The 24156-nt window shown below is 37.7% G+C and overlaps 1 protein-coding gene across 1 annotated transcript in view; it reads right to left on the bottom strand.

The window, feature by feature from the left end:
• The window catches only part of LOC140335556 (sodium channel protein type 2 subunit alpha-like), a 92702-nt gene extending 69344 nt beyond the window's left edge, over positions 1–23358 (bottom strand). The window contains exons 1-2 of the mRNA XM_072418273.1: positions 23139–23358; positions 376–682 (exon numbers count right to left, since the gene is read on the bottom strand). Coding sequence (XP_072274374.1) covers positions 376–630 — 255 coding nt within the window. The 5' untranslated portion in view covers positions 631–682; positions 23139–23358. The remainder of the gene's footprint in view (positions 1–375; positions 683–23138) is intronic.
• Between the last annotated feature and the right edge of the window lie 798 nt (positions 23359–24156).

Here is a 24156-nt window from a genome sequence, read left to right as displayed (position 1 = left end):
AGCATAATAAATCTTTGCCAGTGACTTTGCTAGCATGGTCTCTCGGGTACCAGCACTTTCAACTAAACCCTTCTGCACATCTACCACTTAGCACTCTCACTTTATAGCCAAGGACTCTTAATTTTCCTGTCATATTTTTGTTTAAACCTGAACTCCAAGGAAATAGCTAAAGATACAGATTAAAAACATATAAAGGAACTGTTTTACCTGACAAAGGGTTTGTATTTCAGTCTATCCAGATCTGAGGTTTAGGCTATGTAAGGATGTCAAATTTGTGTTGCTGGAAACAATCTTTCATGGTTGTTTCCAGTGACTTAACATATGAGTACTGTACACTGTGCACTGTTCAGTTCTATAGAAAATATATACTCTTACCTTCCGGTTAGAATAATATGGATCAATATCCTCCAGGGGTTCTGATACCATTCCTGGGGGGATGTCACCATATATAAAGGGCAGCTTTTTACCAGCTTCCAAGTCACTATTTGGTTTTGGACCATCTTCTTCATTTTCTTGTTTGGACTTGGCATTTTTTTCCTCTGAAATACGCTTCTCAATGGCTTTGAGAGACTCCCTGGTAAAAAGTCGAAAGCTGTCTGGCCCAGGTGGTACAATCCGTTGCTGCGCCATCTTTTCATCCTGCTCCTCTTATTCACCATTGAGCTTTATGCATAGCAAAACCCTGTTCAATAAACAGATATATAAGTAAATGGAATACGAAAGCACTCAAAAAAAAGTACTCATAGTTAACCTCTTTTTCCTATAATAAATATATATATATATATATATATATATATATATTTAAAAGGGGGTGCTGAGACGTTCCTGGCTTTGCCCAGAAAGAAGAGAGCCGGAGTTATGAAATAACACATGTATTCAACATATTCCCCCTGGAACTGATGCACTTGGTACAGCGTATTTGCAGTATTTCTAGACCGTTCAAATAAAAGTCCTTGGCTGGGCCGCAAACCAAATCTTAGCAGCATCTTTGACGTCAGAAATGTCCTCAAAACGTTGCCCCTTCAGGTGTTTCTTCAAATTCGGGAACAGATAATAGTCCGAAGGGACAAGGTCAGGTGAGTAGGGGGAATGGTGGACCAATTGAAAACCCAGAGTGTTCAATATATATAAATATATATTTTTTTCTGTTTTATGCTAAATTTGTAAATGCCTAAAAAGCACCTCAACACCTCAAAACCATGACAACACAGAGAATTGTAAAGACTAGTTGTACTAAAGTGAACACAAACTAATTTTAGTCAAGCAAAATGCATTTAAAATTCTTTATATCAAGATAACCAAGTCCTATACAATAATCAGGAAAAAATGTTATGTAGTAAGCAGTGCATACAACAATACCATCATATAAATGTAAATGTCTAAAAGAATTACTATCAACATAAAATTAAAAAGTACATAAAACCATCAAGTCATATATCAATTACTTGTTTGAAACACATCCTATGTCTAGGTAGCTCATGTCTTATGACTCAATAAGGCCATATATCTGATTCTTGACCATGGATTATCAGGACAGTTCCAAAAGAACATACTTCCAGCAATGATACGTACCCATACAGTCCCTGAAGCATTGGAGCAACTGCCCTCCACACCTTTAACATACCATTTACTTTCGCCTGCCATAGTTTGAATTAATGCTCAAAGTATGGGTTTGCCTATCTCCCCCACCCGGTCTATAGACAGTGGTGAGAAATCATTATTTATGTTCCATTAATATAATTGTTAAATGTAGACTTGCATAAGGGAGATAAGTGGAGCCGTTTCTCCTGTATCAGGCTGCTAAATTACTGGGCACACCCTAATATCACTCATAAAAACACAATTAAACGATAACCTCATCAAGTAGGCAAAAGTCATTATAAGCCATTACTTTTACAAGTGAATTGAACAGATGAAGACTTCCTGGAGTTCTGTAATGCACATGGACTTTCCTGAACAATAGCTTTCGTTTTGCACTCAAGTAACGAAAGATATTTGCTAATTGATATATTAATGCAATTTCTTAGAACGATTAACCTGATTTCAATTTACTACACTTAATGTGCTGGAATGTGTCCAGTAAGTACATCTTCCTACCAAACAGAAGAATATGCAGGGGGTGAAAAGATACTTCTAGCCTTTGTACATCCAAACACCATGCCATGTTGCTCTTTTTTTGTGTTTGTTCATTTCAGAACTGTTGTCTTTAGTACCACTATCAGATGAAGGTGACCTTCCCATTGCACAAACGCAAAATACGTGACTGTGTTTAAAATGATCAGTGTTCTATTGCCTTTTTGCTGTAGAGTATATTGGATGTCCAAGTTATGCACCATGAATGTCCACCATAATCTATGTCCAAGTTGGCAGATGTGTGATCAGAACCACTGGAATACTATCAACCCTTTCGCAGACACTAACATTATGAAGAGGGTTACCGAAATCTGAGGTCTAAGAAGGAAATTGAAGGATTTGGACCATCCTTGCTTGTAAAGTTATTTTAACCTAATTATCTCAGGGATTAAAGCGCAGAACAAGGCCCACCTGTATTATTGCAGATCTTCTGACACTTAAATCTCCAATCTGGTTTTTCTGGAACACACCTCCTGGTGATGCTAGAACACCCCCTTTCAGCCTCTCCTGCATTGAAAGCTTGATGTTAAATGACCATTTCTAATACATTTATAACAGCCACCAATCAGATTCTGGGACATTATATTGTGTTTTAATCTATGAGATGCCTATCATTCATTCTTAGAAGTGGCAGCTATTTACTATTAGCACTTACTATTACTATTTAAGTTACCTAACAAGTCTAACAGGAGGAAGATATTATACCTGTTTTATTGATATGCTTTAGCAGCAAATGAACTGTTTGTGAAAATAACACTGGTCAAACAGTTAATAAACGGCAAACCATTTTAATTGTATTGGTACTTTAAAGTGTAGCCATGCAGAACATTAAATAATCAATAAGACAACGTTTTAGTTTTAGAACATCTAGTACTGCCAAGAACAGAATTGGTCAGAATGTGAGACAAAGATGATCAGAGTAGAATGATGTATACACCATTAACAAATTACTTTCTAACATATAATTCTTGTTGTCATCTTGTAACAGGTTGACTTTTTATAAAATACATACTGCTGTAGGTGAAATCTTAAAAAATGTGTACGGAATTGACTTGGATACCCCTGGTAAACCACTGGCATTGACACAACATACCTCTATGACTCTCAAATGCTTTCTTTTGGCACAGCAAATGCACTAACAGTCTATAGAAGCACAAGGCAGGTTAGAAAAACCATTTACAAAGATGTTTATTTCATAATCCTGATCAAACTTATTCGGTTGGTTAATAACACCAGCTTTTGTTTAGCAAACTGTTGTACAGTCAAGACAATGTAATAAAGCATCTTTTTAATACACAATTTATACCAAGTGGGAAGTGTGTGGCTTCCATCAACTTAAAGGCCCACTATGCTTCAGTACAGAAACTGGATAGTTAAAGGAATCCACAATACAACTGTACCTGGCACTAAGTGGCAGACCAGAAGTAAAGGTGATATAGTTCTGCTTCATTTAATTATCTGGACTACTGTAACATTCTCCTCTCTGGTATTCCACTAACCCAACTTTCTCCACTACAATGTATAATAAATGCTGCAGCCAGACTCATCCATCCTTCCCATCACTCCTCTTCTGCTGCCTCTCTTTCTAGTTCTTTTCATTGGCTTCCGTTTCACTTTAGAATCAAATTCAAGTTCCTGTGCTTTGCCTTCAAATCCCTACACAGTTATTGTCCCACTTACCTTTCTGACCCGATAGAAAAAGCTGCTCTTTTCGCTCCTCCAAAGACCTATTGACTTCTTCTCTCATAACTTCACCAAATGCATGGCTCCAAGACTTTTCTAGAGCTACCCCAACTCTTTGGAATTGTCTTCTACATCCTATTCAGCTTTCTCCTAATTTCTGCTAATTTAAAAGAGAACTCAAAAACTTGCCCACCTGTCTTCTTCTGTCCCCTAAAACCCTCACTACTCACTCACCTTTCCATATTCCTCGTCCTATTGTGTGCAACTACCCTACCTCTTAGATTGTAAGCTCTTCTGGGCAGGGTCCTCTTTTCCACCTGTGTCACTGTGTGGATCTGTCTGTCATTTGCAATCCCTATGTAATGTAGCTGTTTTATATGTTGGTGCTTTATAAATCCTGTTTATTAATAATAATAATAATAATAATAATAATAATAATTGCCATGCAAAGGTTTTGATGTGGCCTAAAAAGCTGCATAGCATGCTAAACCATGACAGGCTTTTAGGGTAACAGTAGAATACAATCATGAAAAACTATAATAGGAAAAGAAGAATATGAGTTAAAAAACCAAAGCAAAAAGAACATGGAGAGAAAAACCTTGGAGAAAATGCAAAAAAAAAAAAAAAAAAGAAAATACAAGCAAGGATAAAAGTCATTTTATATTTTATGCTAAGGAGAACAAAATGTGGGAAAGAGAATAAGGACAAAACATTATGTTCCTTTCATATTTGTGTGTATTGTTAATGCACCGTAACACACATATATACCGTGTGTTAATGGTAAACGCAGTGTGGTGCATTACCCTTCTTTTTAAATAGCACCATAATCCACTAACACAATGAAGAACACTGATGTGAAACAATCTGTGCACCGTGTGTGGCATGCAGAATTCTACTTGCATGGTGGCTATTTTAAAATAATCGGGCTTTGTGATGCATGTTTAACATGTGTGCATTAACAAAACACACAGGTGTGAAAGAAATCCATGGAACCTTTACATTAAATCAAAACCCTGGAAAAGTCATCAAGCATTTCAACGATTTGAGGGGTGTTTTTTTTCCTCTCATTTAAATAAACCCAGGCAGACTTGTCAAATTTGCACATTCATACAATTCATGAATCACAATTGTTTGGAATCCTGAACTGTATAATTTCTATTAAAAAAAAAGTATTTTTTCAGATCAAATCTCATTTTAATGTAATCCATTTTACTGAAAAAATAAATTGAACTGAACAGTCAGAACTATAATTTCTTAAGTATGACAACGTGATAAGAATTACTAATAAATGCATAATTTATACCTAACTAGTTCACCTGTATACTGTCTATACTGTCTTTGAACCAGATCATTTTTATATTTTTGATATTTGCCAATTTATTTGGCAATGGCTTTATCTTTACTGTGGATAACAATGTAACACTAATATATTTTATCTTTTTTGCAACCTAAGGACAAAAATATAACACAACTAAAAAAAAGTCAGGTAGTCTAGGGAAGAGTAATATCTCTGTAATATTTGTACTGCTGTCTATGCCTCAGTTCTCACTTCTTGTCAGTGGACAGATGGGACATCCCAAAGTTTAGTTATCACAAAAAACAAGATTTGGTGAAAAAGTTTCTGTGGAAACAGAACAATTTTAACAGGTGTGACCTTCCATAAGGTAGATTTCTGTTGTCTTATGGAATATCAAAGGATACATCCAGCACCATTCCCGAACCAAAAAAGGTTACATCCAGTATAAGAAACTGCACAGTGGCTCTAATCCACAAAACACTAACCAAAACTAAAATTAAAGTAAATTGCCTGGAGTTTTGCTTTAACTAACATCTAATGCAGATCAAAAGTTATCCCAAAACAACAGAGTCATCATAACAGTAATATTGTTACTTTGTATCTTTATCTTCACATTTAGACAATGTTTACAAACACTGTGAACAATGTGGGCTAGATTTATGAAAGCTCCCCAAGACTGGAGAAGATAGATTTTTTTTCACAGAAGCAGCTGTAATAGCTGCAGGAATTACACAGCAACATCTGGCTGTCGATTTAACAGCAGGGAATGACCAGTAAATGTGAGGGGGCTGTCAGTGGAGTGGAGGGACAGAACATACTTTATATGCCCTGTGTATGTTGATGAATTTTTCTGCCCATGTGTAGCGTTGGTTAAAATATTCAGAACAAAAAGTTCAGCAAATATTGATGGCTAGGGGGACAATCTCAGTATCACATCGTAATTTACTGCAAAGGAGACCCACACATTTAAAGTGCCCTGAGTTCCAGAGTACAGCAGCAACTTTGGGTTCAGCAGAATGGTGATCAACCTTTCAGAGGCAAGGTTACTATATACCAAAATGCTTTGTACAAGGATATGGAAGAAAATGGCACCGACTTGTTCCTCAGCACTGAAAAGAGGAAGAAATCTTGGACGGCGTGGGAATGGCTGGATTCGGATTGTGGAGGTATCAAAGACTCTTCGAAAATAAAGGGAAGTTCTGCTTTAACTTTTCTATTAGGGTATGCCCTTTAAAGTGGTCATCCTAAACATAAATTCACTACTTCCTACCCTGGGACATACATATGCACATCAGGTGTTTTGACCTCAAGTATTTGCATGCTTGATCTGGGTCAGTCAATTGCTAAATAGCAATGACAGCCCCGGAGTTCAATCTTCAAAAACCAGTCAGAAATTGTAGCTTTCCAATTTAAGCCATTTTGTAATTTACAGTTATTAAATAAATGACCTTTTCTTTTCAGTCTGCAGACTCTTTAATTTGCCAAAGCTACCATAGGATTCAAACATTAGTTCCTTGCAATTATGACAAGCTGGAAATCTCATCTTCTGCGCTTCTCTGTTGGCTTTTCTTTCATATTCCATCAAATGGAAGCCAAGGACACTCATTTTCTTATTAGACTGCTAAGACTGCTCAGGTGGATATAATGAAGGGGGATTCTTTCACTAAGCATTCTGTTTGTTCATACCGATTTCCCAGGACGAGGTAAAAAAAAAAAATTGCATTTTTGTTTTGTGTATTTTATTGTAAACTTTTTAGTTCACCTGAAGATTTTTTTTGCAAAACTATTAAAAAAAAAAAAATCAAAGGGAGGGCATTCCCTTATGGTGGTCTTTGGGATATACTTGATGTGAGGCCTCTCCACAATACAGACTAACATATTTACTTAAAGTGGAACTAAACTGAAAAATAAAAGCAGATCCCTCGATAGGCCCGGATCTTTGGCTTTCTTCTTCTTCCTTCTTCTGGGTACATCACCTGATCTCGCACTGCAAGGCACGAGATCAGGCGACAGGAAAAAAGAGTGCCATTTTGGACCAAGTCACTCTTTCCACTTAGTGAAGTAAAAATTTGAGTTCAGGTCTGCTTTAATCTGGGGGTAGTGGATGAAAATCAGCCAGCACGCTCCTTTTCTCTCAAATACTCTGGAATGAGGTTGAGCCCTTGCTGTCCTCATATACAATGCATTGTGCTGATCCTGCATTGTATGTGATAATGCCACAAAGTCTGCAAAGAAAAGCTGCTTCACCAGTCACACAATGTGGTTTAAGCCAGCTTTAGGAATTAGGGAAGTATTACAACTTATTCCTCTACTCCTAGATATTACAAACGTTTAACCCTTGCATTGCGCGGAGTCTGAACCTGAAGAGTAATTTTGTTCTGCACCATGGAGTGGGGTTTTAAAGGGGCCCATTCTCATCCATGCAAGTGTCAGTTCACATAATTGCATGTGCGGAAGTCAACATTGGTCAGGTCAAGCTACAGCAACAATATGTGCCCAAAAAAGAGGTCAGCTAAAAACTCTAAATAACCAGGTCTTTTCATTAGTGGATGTTCTCTTTCCTGATGGCACGAGCATGAACATAGCTGAGCGAGGAGAGGCGTGGGCGTAGGGAGATCATGACCAGGTGCAAGAGGGTGCGGACAATAGGGGGTTAATGGGGGGGGGCTGTAGTAGATCAGGAGAGGGGCTAAGAGAGGTGATTGGGCAAAGAGTGGTCAGGTGGCCAGTAGTATTAAAAAGAGTGGGAGTAGAGGAGGAGGGAGACAAGCAGTTTGTAGTGTGGAAAGTTTCCTTGCCTCCTGCCCTATTGGTACGGGGAAGGGGGGGGGGTTAGGATTGACAGAGGTGTGAGGCAGCTCACGTCCTATTGGTTGGTAGGATCTAGGTGTGATGTCTCAACATGTATTTAGCAAGCGGTTATGATTAAACTGGCTGGTGGGGATGGTGGGCTGCATGAAAGGTTTCGTTCCCGAGGTGGTGTGGTGTGGCTAGGAACATAGATGGGTGCGGCAGCCTAGATTGGAATTGTGTGGCGATGCCTTCAAGGATCAGCAGCCAGATAGTCAGGTAAAAGTATATGAGAGTGGGAAGAATGCTAGATGTTATGTATATGGCAAAAGTAATTCTGGTTATTTAAAAAGTTAAAGTTACTGATAAAGTTGTTTTGTAATAAATGGCTGCTTGCTGCCATTTGACCACATTGATGTTGAGAGTCTTTATTTGAGTGAAAAGGGAGGGAAAAGGTATGGGTAAAAGGCGAGCTCAGTTTGAGCCCCCTGGGTCCTTGATTGACCACCTATTAAGACTCTTTGTGATGTGCTGGAGGAGACTTTACACAGTGGTCCCATCATCAATACAAGATCCTGGTGAAAAATGAATGCAGCTCTGGATAGAAATAAATGTTGTGTCATTGCATAAGCTTATTGAAACAATACCACAGCGAATGTGTGCTGCAATTAAAACTAATAAAATATTGGAGTGTGTGATATGCAATGCTTTGACGTGTTGGCTAAACAAAGGTCATGTCATCCATCAATTCATAGACGCAAGTTTGAATCCAAGCTTACTGTTTGTCAATAACGATATTTACCTAGAAGTCCTTTCTCAGCGTAGAGAGGTTTATTGGCAGCATTTTCCTAGTAATAATTCTTGGCGACTGGAAGGGATAGATTTGTAGTGTAAGAATTGATTCATCTAATTATGTAGCACACAGAGATCTAACTACATAATTCCCAGCTCTGTCATTTTGGACCAAGTCTCTATCAGTAGCGTAATGGTTAAACTCTTGCCAGTTTCCTCCCGTGTAAACATCTTCTGAACATCTCAAGAGACCGTCTCACTAGACTACATACAAAACAAAATAATTACCTTGGCTTAAACCGTTTAATGTACAATAATGGTAGTATTCTTTTGGTAAAACTCCATGCGTATTTGTTTCAAACATACACTAGTTATCAATAATGGTTTATATTTTTGTTACCATAGCAGATATTTTCTATGAATAATTGCTGTCATGCATTTTTCATGTAGCAAATAGATTTACCAGCCTTTTCAATAAAAGATCCTATTTATTATGGTGGGAGATATTGACCCAAGGACATAAAACAAATAAGGAACAGACAAAATAAATTATTTCTATAGGTTGTCATAAATGTAAACATTTTTTATATACAGGTAGTCCCCGGGTTACATATGTGATAGGGACGATAGGTTTGTTGTTAAGTTGAATTTGTATGTAAGTCGGAACATGTACATTGTTTTAATAAACGCAAATAGGACAGATGTTTCTCTCAACATATTATTAGGCAGCCTGGTGTCAGTTACTGAATAAAATCCTCACTGAGTTAATCACAAACAAAGCAAAACAATCTTTATGGCGCCTAGACATTTATTAACTTCTGGAGCAAGCTGTGCTTTGATATGCAAAAAGAAACGACTGTAGAGTTTGTCTTTGTCATTAAAGAGTTACAAGATGTTACAGATCAGCTCCACTCTTAAGATTCCCCACAATCTCAGCTGTGTTTAGCAAAAGATTTCTTCTGCAAGTCATGCAAACTGCCCCCTCCCTCCCCCCTTCAAGCCTCCGTCCTGCACACAGCAAGCAGAGAAGCACCGTTCGTATTTAGGAGGAATCCATATGTTGGCCGTCCCTAATCCGGGGACTACTTGTAATATCTTTTTCCTGGTGTGCATGTAGAATGGAACTTGGATGAATGTACTTTTGCTGTATTTTCTGTTTATTGCCAATTGATCAGTGGTAAACCTGTTTGTCATTTTCTGGCATCATATCATATTTCTATTATCAATATTATATATAACAACCTCTGTTATTTACTAACATATAGAATTATGGATATAATTTATACTCAGTTATATAAAAAAAATGCATGGTAATAACCAATATACACTACTTCAGCTGTTACAGGGCTTTGTTGTGCCTTGATGCCGAACTTGTTACCCTTAGCGTATTTGCAAAGGGCTGTAATAACAGTGATCTCTAAAAGTCTGCCATAACTGAGCCTTTGGCTGTCATCTGAAGCAGGTTTCCAGTCTCCAACAGCACCTGTACAATGTCTTTGATGTCTGCAGTCTCTGACCATCTCTTGTAGTATGTCTGCAGTCTCTTACTATCTCCTATAGTATGTCTGCAGTCTTGGACCATCTCCTCTAATATGGTTGCAGTCTCGGACCATCTCCACTTATATGTCTGCAGCTTCTTACAGTCTTCAGCCACAATTTATGTACTGATTATATTAGACCCTTTGGTGCTTTAAGGACAGCAGTTGAGGTCACCACTATCTCAAAAGTTGACAACCACTGGTGGAGTGTCTAGTACCACATATACTTTTATTTAGACACTGTATATTTGCATTCCCTTAATGTCACCCACCTTGCTCCTTTGCATTGCTGCCAATCTCTTTATTGCTTTTACTGTTTTTGATTATTTTTTTTTTACTTTAAGATGTAATTAGAATGTGGGAGAATTAGAACCAGTCACATTTTTACAGTAATCCAGGACACAGCATGGTTTCAAAGTGACAACAGTTTCGCCAAACAGTAAGTGAGAGATGTAAGAAATAACAATTCCTAAAATTCTTGTATTTTTATAGTAGAAAAAGGCTAAAACCCACTACAGCTCTCTTTTTGTTGTCATTTTCAGTGTTGCATTCCTATAAAAGTCCATGTAAAACTGGTAAAAACTGTAAAACTGGTCAGACAGAAAAACCTGCAGGTCAAGGAACAATATCATTTAAATCTGAATGAACTTTGAAGCATTATAACTATTATCTTGGGTATGCATGAACTGAAGGAAAGGTAAAACAAAAAATATATAAATAATTGTTGCCTGTGTACTCATTGGGAATATTTCCCTTCTTTCCCATTTTTGCACTGGTAACCTTAGAGGAAGTGCTGTGAAATCATCCCAGTGGACAAACAGACAGGGATAACCTTATGATTCTTCTCTAATATCTTTGCATGTAAATAAAACAAATATTGTTTAAGATCCACTTTATACTCTTGTCTTGCTGTGAATTTCACTCTTTCATTTTACCAATTCTTTTTAAGGAAAAGCCCTGCTAAAGCCTAGTATAGTGATTATGAAAACACCATGTACTTTTGTGCAATTTGGTTTCTGAAATGTGAACATTTTTTAAGAAATTTGATGATACGATTTGAATCAAACATTACAAATTAATAGCATTCGGCTGTGAACTTTACCTAGAACAAAATGTTCAGCTAATTTACTCATGTATTTTAAGCAGGTAACCCTGTTGATAGTAAAAGATTGTATTTCTTAAGACTGGAATAAAATTTAAAGTGGGCCTTTCTGCCTAATGAATTTCCCATGGAAGGGGTAACATTGTACCCTGTTCTATATACTCATGGCAACTTGTTGCCTGCATGCATACTAGATTGCTTGCTTTTGTTCCTTTATGCTGTTTGGCGTGATATAAGTGCACCATACCTCCTGAAAATACCACTTTATTGAATGCCTATTATTCTGCTCCTGACCTTAAAAACAATTTTTTTTAAATAATAAAATGCAGTACTAATGAATACCATCCCATTTGCATCCACAGTATAGCAACAATTACATAAGCAAAAATAACAAAAATAACATACACAAATGTATTTAGTTTGTAATTTTAGTTTTATTTTTTAATTTTTATTATGGAAATGTTGTCTTGGGTAGAACGCCACAATGAAGGTCAGCAAGTCACCAACAAGCCAATAAGTGCCATAGCATGAGTATGGTCCCCGCCCTTTGGCAGCAGCCACCTAAATCTAACTCTGGGGTTCTCTTTTACGATTAGCAACACCGATTAGCAGAGTGAAAGGTTACTCTTTTTTTCCAAAAAAATCTGTTAAGTCCTTGTTCTTAGATGTGGAATGCTTAAAAGGCACTAACCAACATTCAAAAGAGCAATGGCAGTACTAAAAGATTTACAGTTAGGTCCATAAATATTTGGAGAGAGACAATTTTTTTCTAATTTTTGTTCTGTACATTACTCCAATTCATTTTAAATGAAACTTAGATGCAGTTGAACTGCAGACTTTCAGCTTTAATTCAGTGGGTTGAACAAAAATATTGCATAAAAATGTGAGGAACTAAAGCCTTTTTTTAACACAATCACTTCATTTCAGGGGCTCAAAAGTAATTGGACAAATTAAAAGGCTAAAAATAAAAAGTTAATTTCTAATACTTGGTTGAAAACACTTTGCTGGCAATGACAGTATGTAGTTTTGAACTCATGGACATCACCAGATGCTGGGTTTCCTCCTTTTTAATGCTCTGCCAGGACTTTACTGCAGCGGCTTTCAGTTGCTGTTTGTTTGTGGGACTTTCTGTCCGAAGTTTAGTCTTCAACAAGTGAAATGCATGCTCACTTGGGTTCAGATCAGGTGACTTGGCCATTCAAGAATATTCCACTTCTTTGCTTTAATAAACTCCTGGGTTGCTTTGGCTGTATGTTTTGGATCATTTTCCATCTGTATTATGAAACGCCTCCCAATCAATGTGACTGCACTTAGCTGGATTTGAGCAGACAGTATGTCTCTGAACACCTCAGAATTCATTCGGCTGCTTCTGTCCACTGGCAGCCATGCACGCCCAAGCCATCACACTGCCTCCGCCATGTTTTACAGATGATGTGGTATGCTTTGGATCATGAGCTGTTCCTCGCCTTCTCCATCATTCTGGTAAAGGTTGATCTTGGTTTCATCTATCCAAAGAATGTTTTTCCAGAACTGTGCTGGCTTTTTTAGATGTTTTTGAGCAAAGTCCAATCTAGCCGTTCTATTATTGAGGCTTAGGAGTGGCTTGCACTTTGTAGTGCACGCTCTGTATTTACTTTCATGCAGTCTTCTCTTTATGGTAGACTTGGATATCGATATGCCTACTTCCTGGAGACTGTTGTTCACTTGGTTGGCTGTTGTGAAAGGGTTTCTCTTCACCATGAAAATGATTTCTGCGATCATCCACCTCTGTTGTCTTCCGTGGACGTCCAGGTCTTTTGGCGTTGCTGAGTTCACCAGTGCTTTGTTTCTTTCTCATGATGTGCCAAACTATAGATTTTGCCACTCCTAATATTGTAGCAATTTCTCGGATGGGTTTTTTCTGTTTTTGCAGCTTAAGGATGGCTTGTTTCACCTGCATGGAGAGCTCCTTTCACCGCATGTTGTCTGTTCACAGCAAAATCTTTCACATACAAGCACCCCCCCCCCCCCCTCAAATCAACTCCAGGCCTTTTATCTGCTTATTTGATAATGATAGAACGAAGAAATTGCCCACACCAGCTCATGAAATAGCATTTGAGTCAATTGTCCAGATACTTTTGAGCCCTGAAATGAAGTGATTGTGTAAAAAAAAGGCTTTAGTTCCTCACATTTTTATGCAATATTTTTGTTTAACCCACTGAATTAAAGCTGAAAGTCTGCAGCTCAACTGAATCAGTGTTGTTTCATTAAAAATTAATTGTGGTAGTGTACAGAACCAAAATTAAAAAAAAGTTGTCTCTGTCCAAATATTTATGGACCTAACTGTTTTTCTTGGGCTAATGACTATTCACTATTACAAACTGATCAGAACAGCACCAACACTTATGGACACATAGCATAATACCTGCTATTTAAGCAGCCCTAACATTCAGTACTAACTAAAAGATATGACTAAATGCTGAGCACCACAAAGGAAATTGTTGCTGAAACCTGTATATATATATAAATTCTGGTGATAGGTTCACTTTAAGTATTAGATATTAATTTTTCTTGCTGACTAACCATGCGGAAGACTGTGATTTCTTTTTGTATTCAATATATTCAAATTTTGCAACCATAAAGCCAGCAAAATGAACATTGTTTGTATAGTCAATAAATATGAATGCACACAAAGCATATTCCCATTCCTATACCCAGAAGCTATGACTTTGACATAAAACAAATTGGAAACACACAAAATACCCCCCACTTACAGATCAGGTATATATTATCATTAGAATGTTTACAACTAGCAATTTTTCCTGCAGACTAATATTAGACGTGTTCAGATTCTAGTCTTCAAATAGCTGCCAAGCTATATTAGGTTCCCCGTTGCAATCTACTATGACTCCATGTAGAGGGAGAAAAAAAAATCCCTGGAGTCTCATTGCAATACACAGAGAGTAGCCAGGTGCATGAGAATAAAAATTCAGGGCAGTGACAGACACCAGTACTTGAGGCAAAGCCGTCTGATGTTACTCAGACAGTCTTCACCCAAGCAAGTCCCTGAGGACAGAAATGTGTGCAGCTGTGTTCTGAACATTAGATAAGCCACTGAACATTTATTTGCCTCTCTTATTTTCAGTGTAAATGCTGTACTGCTGAAAAAAAGCTGTAATGGGCCAATCCAAATCTGCAATTTTCCACCTACTCTCCCAGATGGTGGGCTGCCATCTTGCGATAGCCTGTCCACTAAAACATATTACTCATGCAAGCTTTTCCCTGTTCTATTCGTCCGTATCATGGAAACTACAGCATGTGTTTAAAGCTTTGCCTGCTTAAAATTTCCACAATGCTATCCAACATCAACACAATGTCTATAGGATGTGAAAGAAAACAGAGCTTTGGAAAGTGGCACAATATTATTTTCCTGCTTTACAACCACATTACTCCTCCACCCCTTATGCCTCATAATATGCCCCACAGATTGTTGGCACTATAGGGTACTGATTGTAAACACTCAGCAGATTGTAAAATGTCTACAACCTAAGTAATTCATTATTATTCACTCATTATTTGTAATGTGCCATGCACAATATGTCACCTGTGCAGGTACACAGTTATTTATGGCACAAGTTTTCCCAATATATTGCAAACTCTCCAACTTCTAACTCAAAGTAGTAAGAAGGACACCTTGTTGAAAGATTGCAAAAATTGGCCTTCATTCAAAACACGGAAAAAAAAAAAATTGGGATTACATCTATGTTATATAGAGATACAAACAAAACTGAAATTTGCAATAAGGTTTAAGTCTAAATCTAGGAAGTGACCACGGAGGCTACCCCTATAGATTTAGGGGATCAATGTTGAACTGTACATATAAATACAATTTGTAGTTATTAAAGTAAGTTGGGGTAGATATATGCTGAACATCTCAACCGGGCAGATGTCAAGATTTCTCAACCGGGATTCCTCCAGAGGTTGATAGGAGTTCCTTGAGCACTGAGCAATTTGTGTTTTTCAGGTTTACATGACCTTTGATCTTTTTGGTCCAACAGCCCCAACAATGTAAGAGGGATTCATCCTTATGACCACCACACTAATATATTGTGAGCTGTGGATATAATAATTATAGTAGGGGTTTCCTAAAGACCTGAAAGTTATTTCAAGGGTTCCCCCCATGTTATAAAGTTCGGGAAACACTGGTCTCTGGAGTGCTTTGCATTCTGGTACCTTCTCGGGTCTTTTCTCAGAAAACTAATCAAAGGTTTCATTTGAGGGAGAACTGACAAATAGCAGTACAATACAGCTTCTAAGCCACAATTGAACTTGTTCTCAATATTGGATCACAGTTCCACATTCTCAAACTGGGTGATAATTTTATTTACTAGGAACTATAACATTAAGAGTAAAATACCTAATTACAACTGACACCACTTGGCCGTGGCAATCTCCCAGAATCCTATAGTCAGTTTCTGCAATCATGCTCTATTAGATTCAATCAGACTATAGATAAAAGCTGCAGGCTGAGGACACTATTTTTTTTCTTTTCCTTGAAGGGACCGATGAAGATAGGAGGCCCTTTAAATTGTATAAATAAAAGGTATGTTTTCATATTTTATCCACATACCTTTACTTTGTCTCTGTGCCCTGAAATATTTCCACCTTCCTGCTCATCAGTTCTGTCCAACTTAGCAAAATAAGTCAGGGAGGATTGGCTAAACAAAAGAAGAAAACATCAAATACTGCCTGTCAGATTATGTGGTCCTTCCAGTACTGGTGCCCCCATAATGCAGAGTTCAAAGCAAACCATGGTGGAGGGGTATTGGTATAGATGAATCTCCTGCAATCCTCCATTGCAGCTGATGAGTCTACGTAGTTTATCCACTGCATGCATCCAGACAATGTCCTCTGAGCTACCCTGGCTAGGGTTATATATATATATGTATATATATAAAACCAAAAAGCTTTTTCTTGAGGGGCAGGTAAGTTGTCTAGACCTTTACCTGCATTCTTCTAACTGTACTCTCGGAAGACCAGTAGCACGTTAGCGGTTGGTAATGATAAGCACCAACAATGAAACTGTTTGCTTGGAGGGGACCCCAATACTGAGACATAGAGATGGGCTTTAAAGAATATGTCTGACAACTAAAAACAAATGCAGTACATCCCTGCAATACATGCACATTTGCCCATATTTTATCTCCAGAATGACAATGCAAACAAAAAAACAATACCTGTTGTTCTGCCAAAAATCTAGTTTGCGCCTACCTGCCTGTTGTTGAATGACAAGGTTGCCTACATTGATTTATGTCCTGAGAAAGCAATTGATGCTGTACAGTGTACAGGTAAAGGTTTTATGGCAGATGTTGGGGAAGGAGCACGTCTGCATCAACAGCAAATAGCATCAGACACCCTTCAAGATCTTTACTCTCAGCAGCTGTCTTTGCAAAAAGATTGCAAGGCTGAAGATGAGATCACAGGAAACATAAAAGCTGTTTTAACTATTATGTTGTATCCTTATTTTGCAGTTATAATTACTTACTATGTACTGACACAATCTTAAAATCTCAAATCCTATAACATGTTTTCTACCAAAAACCACCTTCCTGGTCCTGTAATTGTCCATTAACATTTTCTGAATGTATTTTTGCTTGCAATATTTATATTTTATTACTAAGCAGCTAGAGCCCTAATAATCATTTAAATATAATCCAGAGTGGGATCCAAATAAAGGTATGAGGCTGATGCATTAAAAACTGGAAGAACTAGAGGGAGCACAAGGGATAAATGTTAATCGCAACCCAACTCTTTAACAGGGAGGGAGGGAGACAGACAGACAGACAGACAGACAGACAGACAGACAGACAGACCAGACAGATCTTATATTTTATAAAATGGTCAGTAAAGTAAGTAAAGGAATAATAAAAAAGAAAGCCCACCAACCTAGTGCATTACAGGAAAACTATTTTCTTTGAATAAAACAACTTATTGCACTTACAATATGTGGCAAATTAGGGGCAGATGGCCAGTAGAGTTTGTGGTTGGGGCCTGTACATGTGGGCCAGTGGTGTACAGTCCTGGAGTGCACAGTTTAAATGTAAGTTTAGCCACAAAGATTGTTTTCAGGGACACTTCTCAAGGGGTAAGAGGTTGCATCAGCGGTGGGCAAACTTTTTTGGCTCAGGGGCCACAATAAGTTTTAAAATTTGACAAACGGGCAGAGCCAGTATCAGATGCTTGGAGAGTGTTTGTATGAACTGATATGAATTGGACATTTCACTGAGATGTTACGTAAGACACCAATGCTAACTTGATTGTAAAATAAATACATACCTGCTAATTAGTGTTCTGATCTTCTGCTTTCAATACCTTCTTATTCACTGACCCAGAATGAGTATGCAGCTCAGGTGTTCAGATAATTGACATACAACATGTGTGTGACAGGAGCTACTGAAACCAAAAGATCAGCTTTACATTCAGGAGTGAGCATACTAAAAAATTAATTCAGCATGGCAGCTTCCATCACTTCCCAGTAGGAGGTCTGCGTTGAATCACCGTTATCTAATCATATATTGTAATAAGTAATAAGCGTCCTTTTCCTTTCCTAGTGTCACGTGTTCCTGTAGAGCAGAGCTCCACGTCTGAACAATAAACCTTGATCCCTATAAAGTAGCTAAATAGATATTATGAAACACTAGCTCTCCGTAGCAAGCATGCAATAAAATAATGACCCTTAATTAAGTTATAGGAAGCGTTAAAACACCTAATTGTAGCCATAAAAAAAATGCTTGTGACATCATTTTTATAAGTAAGGCTTATGTTAATGCAAATGCTTTCACAAGAGAAATACGTGGGCTGCCACCGTTCACCTCTTTCCAATAATGACTGCTGCAAGTCTGCCTTTCAGCCAAATGATGCAAATGCAAACAGCAAGCATGTAGCAAGTAAAACCAGGACTCCTAATTGGCATACTTGGTTAGTGAATGTAAAGAAGGAAAATATCCATTGATGGCACATGAACTGCAAAATAGTTTAGAAACAACCATCCAAGATCTTTTTCCTTCCTTTTGCTTCAAATCAGTTTTTGTTTTTTTTCATACAAATAAAATATAGTACTTGCAGTATAAAGAAACATTTTTACTTTTAGAGAATGTAATGATTACATAATATTTATATTTTCACCTCATTTTAAAGCTTAATATACTTACTTAGTCTGAGGATGACTCCAGAGCAGAGAGGTCCACTGAGCTCGGTCTATCCTACTAACAGCCTTATGTAACCTCCTAGCAATTGATTATGCATAGAATAAATATATAAAAGAATTGCAAATGTACGGATACACCATAATACAATGTTCAGGTATTGGTCCTTTGATTGGCTTATGAAGTCTGTATTTTGCCCCTCTTTCCTTGTAAACCCTTATTGTAAACAATTATCTTTAATGTAAAATGAGATGACTGGCTCTCATTTCACCTAAAAATCAAATTATTGTAATTAAAATAAAAATACATTTGTCTTTGAAATCACTTCACAGCTGCTGACACACAAACACACAGAAAAATACACAAAAACTGTCCACACTTATAACCTCTTCCCATGCATGGCTCTAATACTTCTCTAGAGCTGACCCCCACCTTTTGAACACCCCCCCCCCCCCCCCCCCTCCACCCATCTCTTAGATTCCAAGATTAATTAGGCAGAGTCATTTTTCTCTTGTAGTACAATACACTAATTTACACTAAAATAGGTATAATGGTAATACTAGGTTTTATTCAGCATCTTCACATTCTAAAACAATACCCTGCTTTTTGGTTATAGCAGTAATTTAGGGTTAATAAACACTGCACTAGAAGGTCTTGGTCTTAAATTATTTGATTAGCTACAACACATCAGAACCAGCACATCCAAATGCAACTTCAAGCAAAGGCTCTTCCTCACACCTACAGACAGTAATCACTGATAAACCTTATCAGCGCATAGGTGAAAACTGCACATAACGAAATACTGCAAATCTCATATGATGAAAAGACTAACCCTGTACACACACTAGATGTCTTTTGCTGAAAATGATCTTTTGGGCACCAGTCCAGTGACAGGAAAATGAATGAGCCCTCTACACACATTGCTGTTCTGCTCTATGGAAAGGATGAGCAAGTGGCACCCTGCTATGCCGTTTTCCATAGGAATGTACAGCAGTCATCTATGCTTGGTCCTTCATTGATCCACTAGCACAAAATTATGAAAAACATCAGGGGGTCAATGTACACAAGCTTGATTTCACCTGGGGTGATCACGACTGTTTGTTTCAGGTGACAATAATTTAGAGCAGTGTTTCTTGAACTTTTTAACACATGGGGACCCTTTTAAATACCTTTCAGGACTTCAGGGAACCCCTACTATAATTACTATATCCACAGCTTACAGTACATTAGTGTGGTGGTCAGTGGGAAGAATGCCTCTTACATTGCTTGGCAATGAGAATGTAAACCCTTACAGATAGCCGAAAAGATCATTGGCGTCAGTTAAACTGACCTGGGGTCACCAACTGCTCATTGCTCAAGGAAACCCTCAGCTACCTCTGGAGGGACCCTCGGATTCTCACATTTTAACTTATGAACCCGCTTTTTAGAAGAATGGGTGAGCTTAGCCAATGACACTCCCTGGGCTTGGGTTCAGGTTGGCCTTGGCCCACAGGAAGTGGGTTGGATAACTCTGGGTGTGAGAAATGTAAAATGAAAAGACTAATAAAAATGACCAGAATACATCTAAGTGGTTAGCACCCTAACCTTGCTCTTGCTGTCATGCAAAGTTCCAGACTTCTGGAGTTATAGTTTAAAGCTCAACACCAGCCAAAACTTTTTTTATTTTAGTTTGGATAGAACAGAAAAAGGTTAAAACCTGTAAGGTTTCCACTTGCTGTCTGTGTCCCCAAACATTTCCGCTCACTTCATGTTCTATCTGGTGCTCATCACTAGCAGAGGGGATGTCTAACAAACAGCAATAAAAACCTATAAGGGTTTGGACCATTCCTTCCAAAAATATTTTTTATTGTTCTCTGTATCCCCACTGCAGAACCTCTCCTTTCACCTTTTGCTCAATGTTACGATGTTTGTCAAATGGAGATTACCTTCGGACCCATCTAAAAGGATAATTTGCAAAAGAACACTTAAGATTACCACTTTTAGAAGATCACAGCTTTTACTTATAAAAGATGGCAGTCAATATATTTATTAAGTAGAGATGGGCTTGATCGCCTCTTTATAGTTTCCCTGATAGCATTTGTCAGTGCAGAATTCCTTAAGCCACAATGGAGGTGAGTTTATGGCTGCCGATCATTACTTTTGAAAGAGGTGATCACAGCCTAGTGCTCAGTCACTGCTTTCAAGTTAATAGAATTTCTATTCACCAATTTAGGGTGAAAGTCATAAGCCAAAAAAGCCATATTAGCAGTCAAAGCTCTAATTGCCAACATGTATAATCTGCTTACCATTGAAAGAAAATATCAACATTATAAACAAGGTTATTATACACAAAATGAAAATTTGCCATGATCTGTTATCTGATCACCATTTCCTTATAAATAGGCTCCAACAGTAAAAAAAAAGTTCTAAACACTTTCTAATTCTGCACAAACTTACAATTATTATTTTTGCTGGAGTTGGGCTTTAACTGCTGTATACATTGGCCCCAGCATGCATTACCAGCCTGGAAGATAGTCATGGACATCTGCTTCTCTATCTTGCCAAATAAAAACCGAACGGATAGTCACAACGAGACGACTATCCAAAGGTTTGACGGTACAAGATGAACAGAAATTACATATTAGTCAAAGCAAAATAAGCTGTAAAACATTTGTGGTTGAACAAATAAATGTTTTGGTAAATGATCAGCTCAGACAACATTACAAAAAACGTTGATACACGGGACAGCAATATTTTCAGATTTGTCTTGCAGACATTCTATGTTAGAAAACAACCGATTGTCATTCTGGTGCCAACCACATTTGCCAACCATGCTAGCTAACACAGAGCGATGCGCTGTACAACAAAGTAACAATAAAATGAATTTTGTATTGATCTCACAATATTACAGTATCTATAATCACAATATTAAATTATGAATGTTGTTAGCAACTCTTTTCTGTGGGTTACATTTTCCAATTGGGGTTGTTGTTTCATTTAAGTGTTTGTATACACAAAACATTTATCTTTCAGTTTTGTAAAAGATGGGGAACGAGTAGACCTCTTTCTCAGGTTATCATCGGTATTGGTGTCCCCTCTGGGGGGATTTACCTTCTCTGCTTGTCCCGGTGACCAATTTCAGCAGGAAGGTATGAGGCTGATTTACAAAGTGGGCAACTCAAACCACAGTTCAGTTATCCAGTCTTGTAGAAAGCAAATTCCTGTTTGTATCATTTGCACAAAATTGGGGTTTTAGAGAGAACAAAGCTACATTTTATCACATAAAGACTCTCAACTTCTTTAGTAAATTTGCTTCAAAGTGAAGGAAATCCAAAACTATACAATTCCCACTAGAACTGGAGGGGAGGGAAAATCTTGTAACAGGGATACCTGTTGCTGGTGACAAAAGTCTTGGGGAATTCTGTTCAAGCTAGAAAGATTTCCTCCAGGGAAGGGAAACACCCTGAACGATACTAAGACAGAAAAAAGAGGAATTTTAACCCTTTCTTACTTTTTCCAATTTTTTTTAACTTGTTTGACTACAGTACAGAGAAATCTAATTGCACTTTGCACATTACCAGTGCTCTTTGCATTACTGTAATGGACCAGCCTGATTTTTCATCTATTCACCTATGTTGTACATATAACAGATATGAAAACTAGCAATGCATATCAAAGGCTGGCAATTTCAAATTAAGCGCAAACCTTGCCATGCCACACCCTCCGTTATGAAGACATTAAAAATATAGTACAGAGACTTCCCTTCTTGATTAGGTTACTTGTAATCACCCAACCTTTACCTTAGTTAAAGGATACCTCCCAATCTGCATACATTACCATCGCTTTGCATGATTTCACAGCAATTAACCTTTTCTGCTGAGATCCCTCAACAAAGAAATGTGCTGAACACAATTAGAACATTAACAGATGGCAACGCCCAACCAAACTGGGCTATATACAACCTCAATTTTACTATAGTCACAACTTTTGCATTCATTGTTCTAAAATAAAATTGAAACAGCACCGATAAACTGTAAATGTAAAAGAAAAATAAGGAAATAATGCTGTATATACAAACAATTTTCTTTAGATTAAATATTCACAGCTGATTGTTACAACTTAACTTGGATGATGAAGTGATAGTGTAAATTTCAGATTTTACTGTAGAAAACATATAACGGGTTGTGTGAAAGGCCTTTTCTATGTAAAGAAGAAAAAATATCCCTGAGGCCTATAGGATGTGTCTTTTTTCCTAGCAAAATAGCAACAGATCTAATAAACAGAAGCTTCCAATAAGAGGTCTGATCTGGATGTGTGATAAGCCTGTTGTATCTGGGAAGCAGGCAGAAAGAAAGCTTGATTATTCTCTTATAGGGTGCAGATTATAAAGTGTTAAATAATGATGTGCTGATTGTTAAAAGCACAAAAACAAAAGAGAACTAAAATGAGAAAAAAAAAAAACAACAAACAATGCATTTGGCTGACTTGCAACAGATAGCTTTTCAATACACAGAGGAGTATTGGCGAGGAAGCTGTGCAAATCAGCTAATTTAAAATGACAATTGCAATGATTTTCAGTAAGGAGCTCCAGACCATGTGTTGGAGGTGGCAGCAATAGCAGAAAGACACAGTGATCTTACCTGATGAGGGGAACTGAGATAATATAGCACAAGGTAAAGACAGCCAGGCACCCAGCTCCTGCTGCTCTTCTTATACCAGGCTGTCTGCTCACAAGCACCAGGCTTGTTATATTCTTCCCATGCTGCTTGACAAGCAGAACACACAAGTCTCCTTAATGTTCTCCATCCCTGGTACTGGTCCTTTCTCTCTGTGAGCCGAAATGCATGAAACTGCAGAATAAATATATAAAAAACACATGCAACACCTTAATATGGCAGCTCCATCTGCTGGTAAAAGTATAATAAGGACACAAGGAGCAGACTGTGCTGAGCAATGAGTGTAGAAGACTGGGCTTAAAGGAAGACTTTGCTTCAAGAAAACCCAAACCAAGAAGGATATGGAAGTCTGGTACGTGTTGCTCTTGTTCTGTTCCGGAATACACATTTTGGTAAATTTGGTTCAACAAATGGCATGACGTTATGAACACTTAAAAGCTTTCCATGGAACCTTGCCAGGTACGCTGGTGGAGAAGAATATAACCTAATCATGAGAATTCCCTAAAATCCTAGTTTCCTAATCCTAATTTCCAGTCCTCATTCTAATAGTCAATAAAGATAATAGGAACACAATCACATAGGGAGTGATAAAAACATAAAATTGTTCTTTAAAAAACTTTTTAGGCTGCTGGTGGTTTTCACATTTCTGGCTGAACACTAGAGGGCAGCAGAGGGGCTGCATTATCAGCTTGCTGCCTTTCAAAAAAAAAACGTTTCGCAATTCCTTGCATTGTGTATTATGGGGTATGTACACTTCTCAGGAGGCCACAGCACAATAGGGTGGCTACAAATGAAGACATTATGAATGGAGCATGAATTGTAGCCATAGACATCAGTTTTCTGCAAAGAAAAGAAGGTATGTAGAGGTATTGATAAAATAGCAATAGAACTGCAGAATGAAAGATTGTATCATTTATTTTAATATTTTCTTTAACTTTAGTGGCACATCAAAGGTTCATCCAGGTCAAAACACCCCACCTGT

The sequence above is a fragment of the Pyxicephalus adspersus genome, chromosome 7, assembly GCF_032062135.1.
Source record: "Pyxicephalus adspersus chromosome 7, UCB_Pads_2.0, whole genome shotgun sequence".
Taxonomy (NCBI): domain Eukaryota; kingdom Metazoa; phylum Chordata; class Amphibia; order Anura; family Pyxicephalidae; genus Pyxicephalus; species Pyxicephalus adspersus.
Note: the sequence above shows the minus strand (reverse complement) of the source record. Positions and strands in the feature narration are given on the sequence as shown.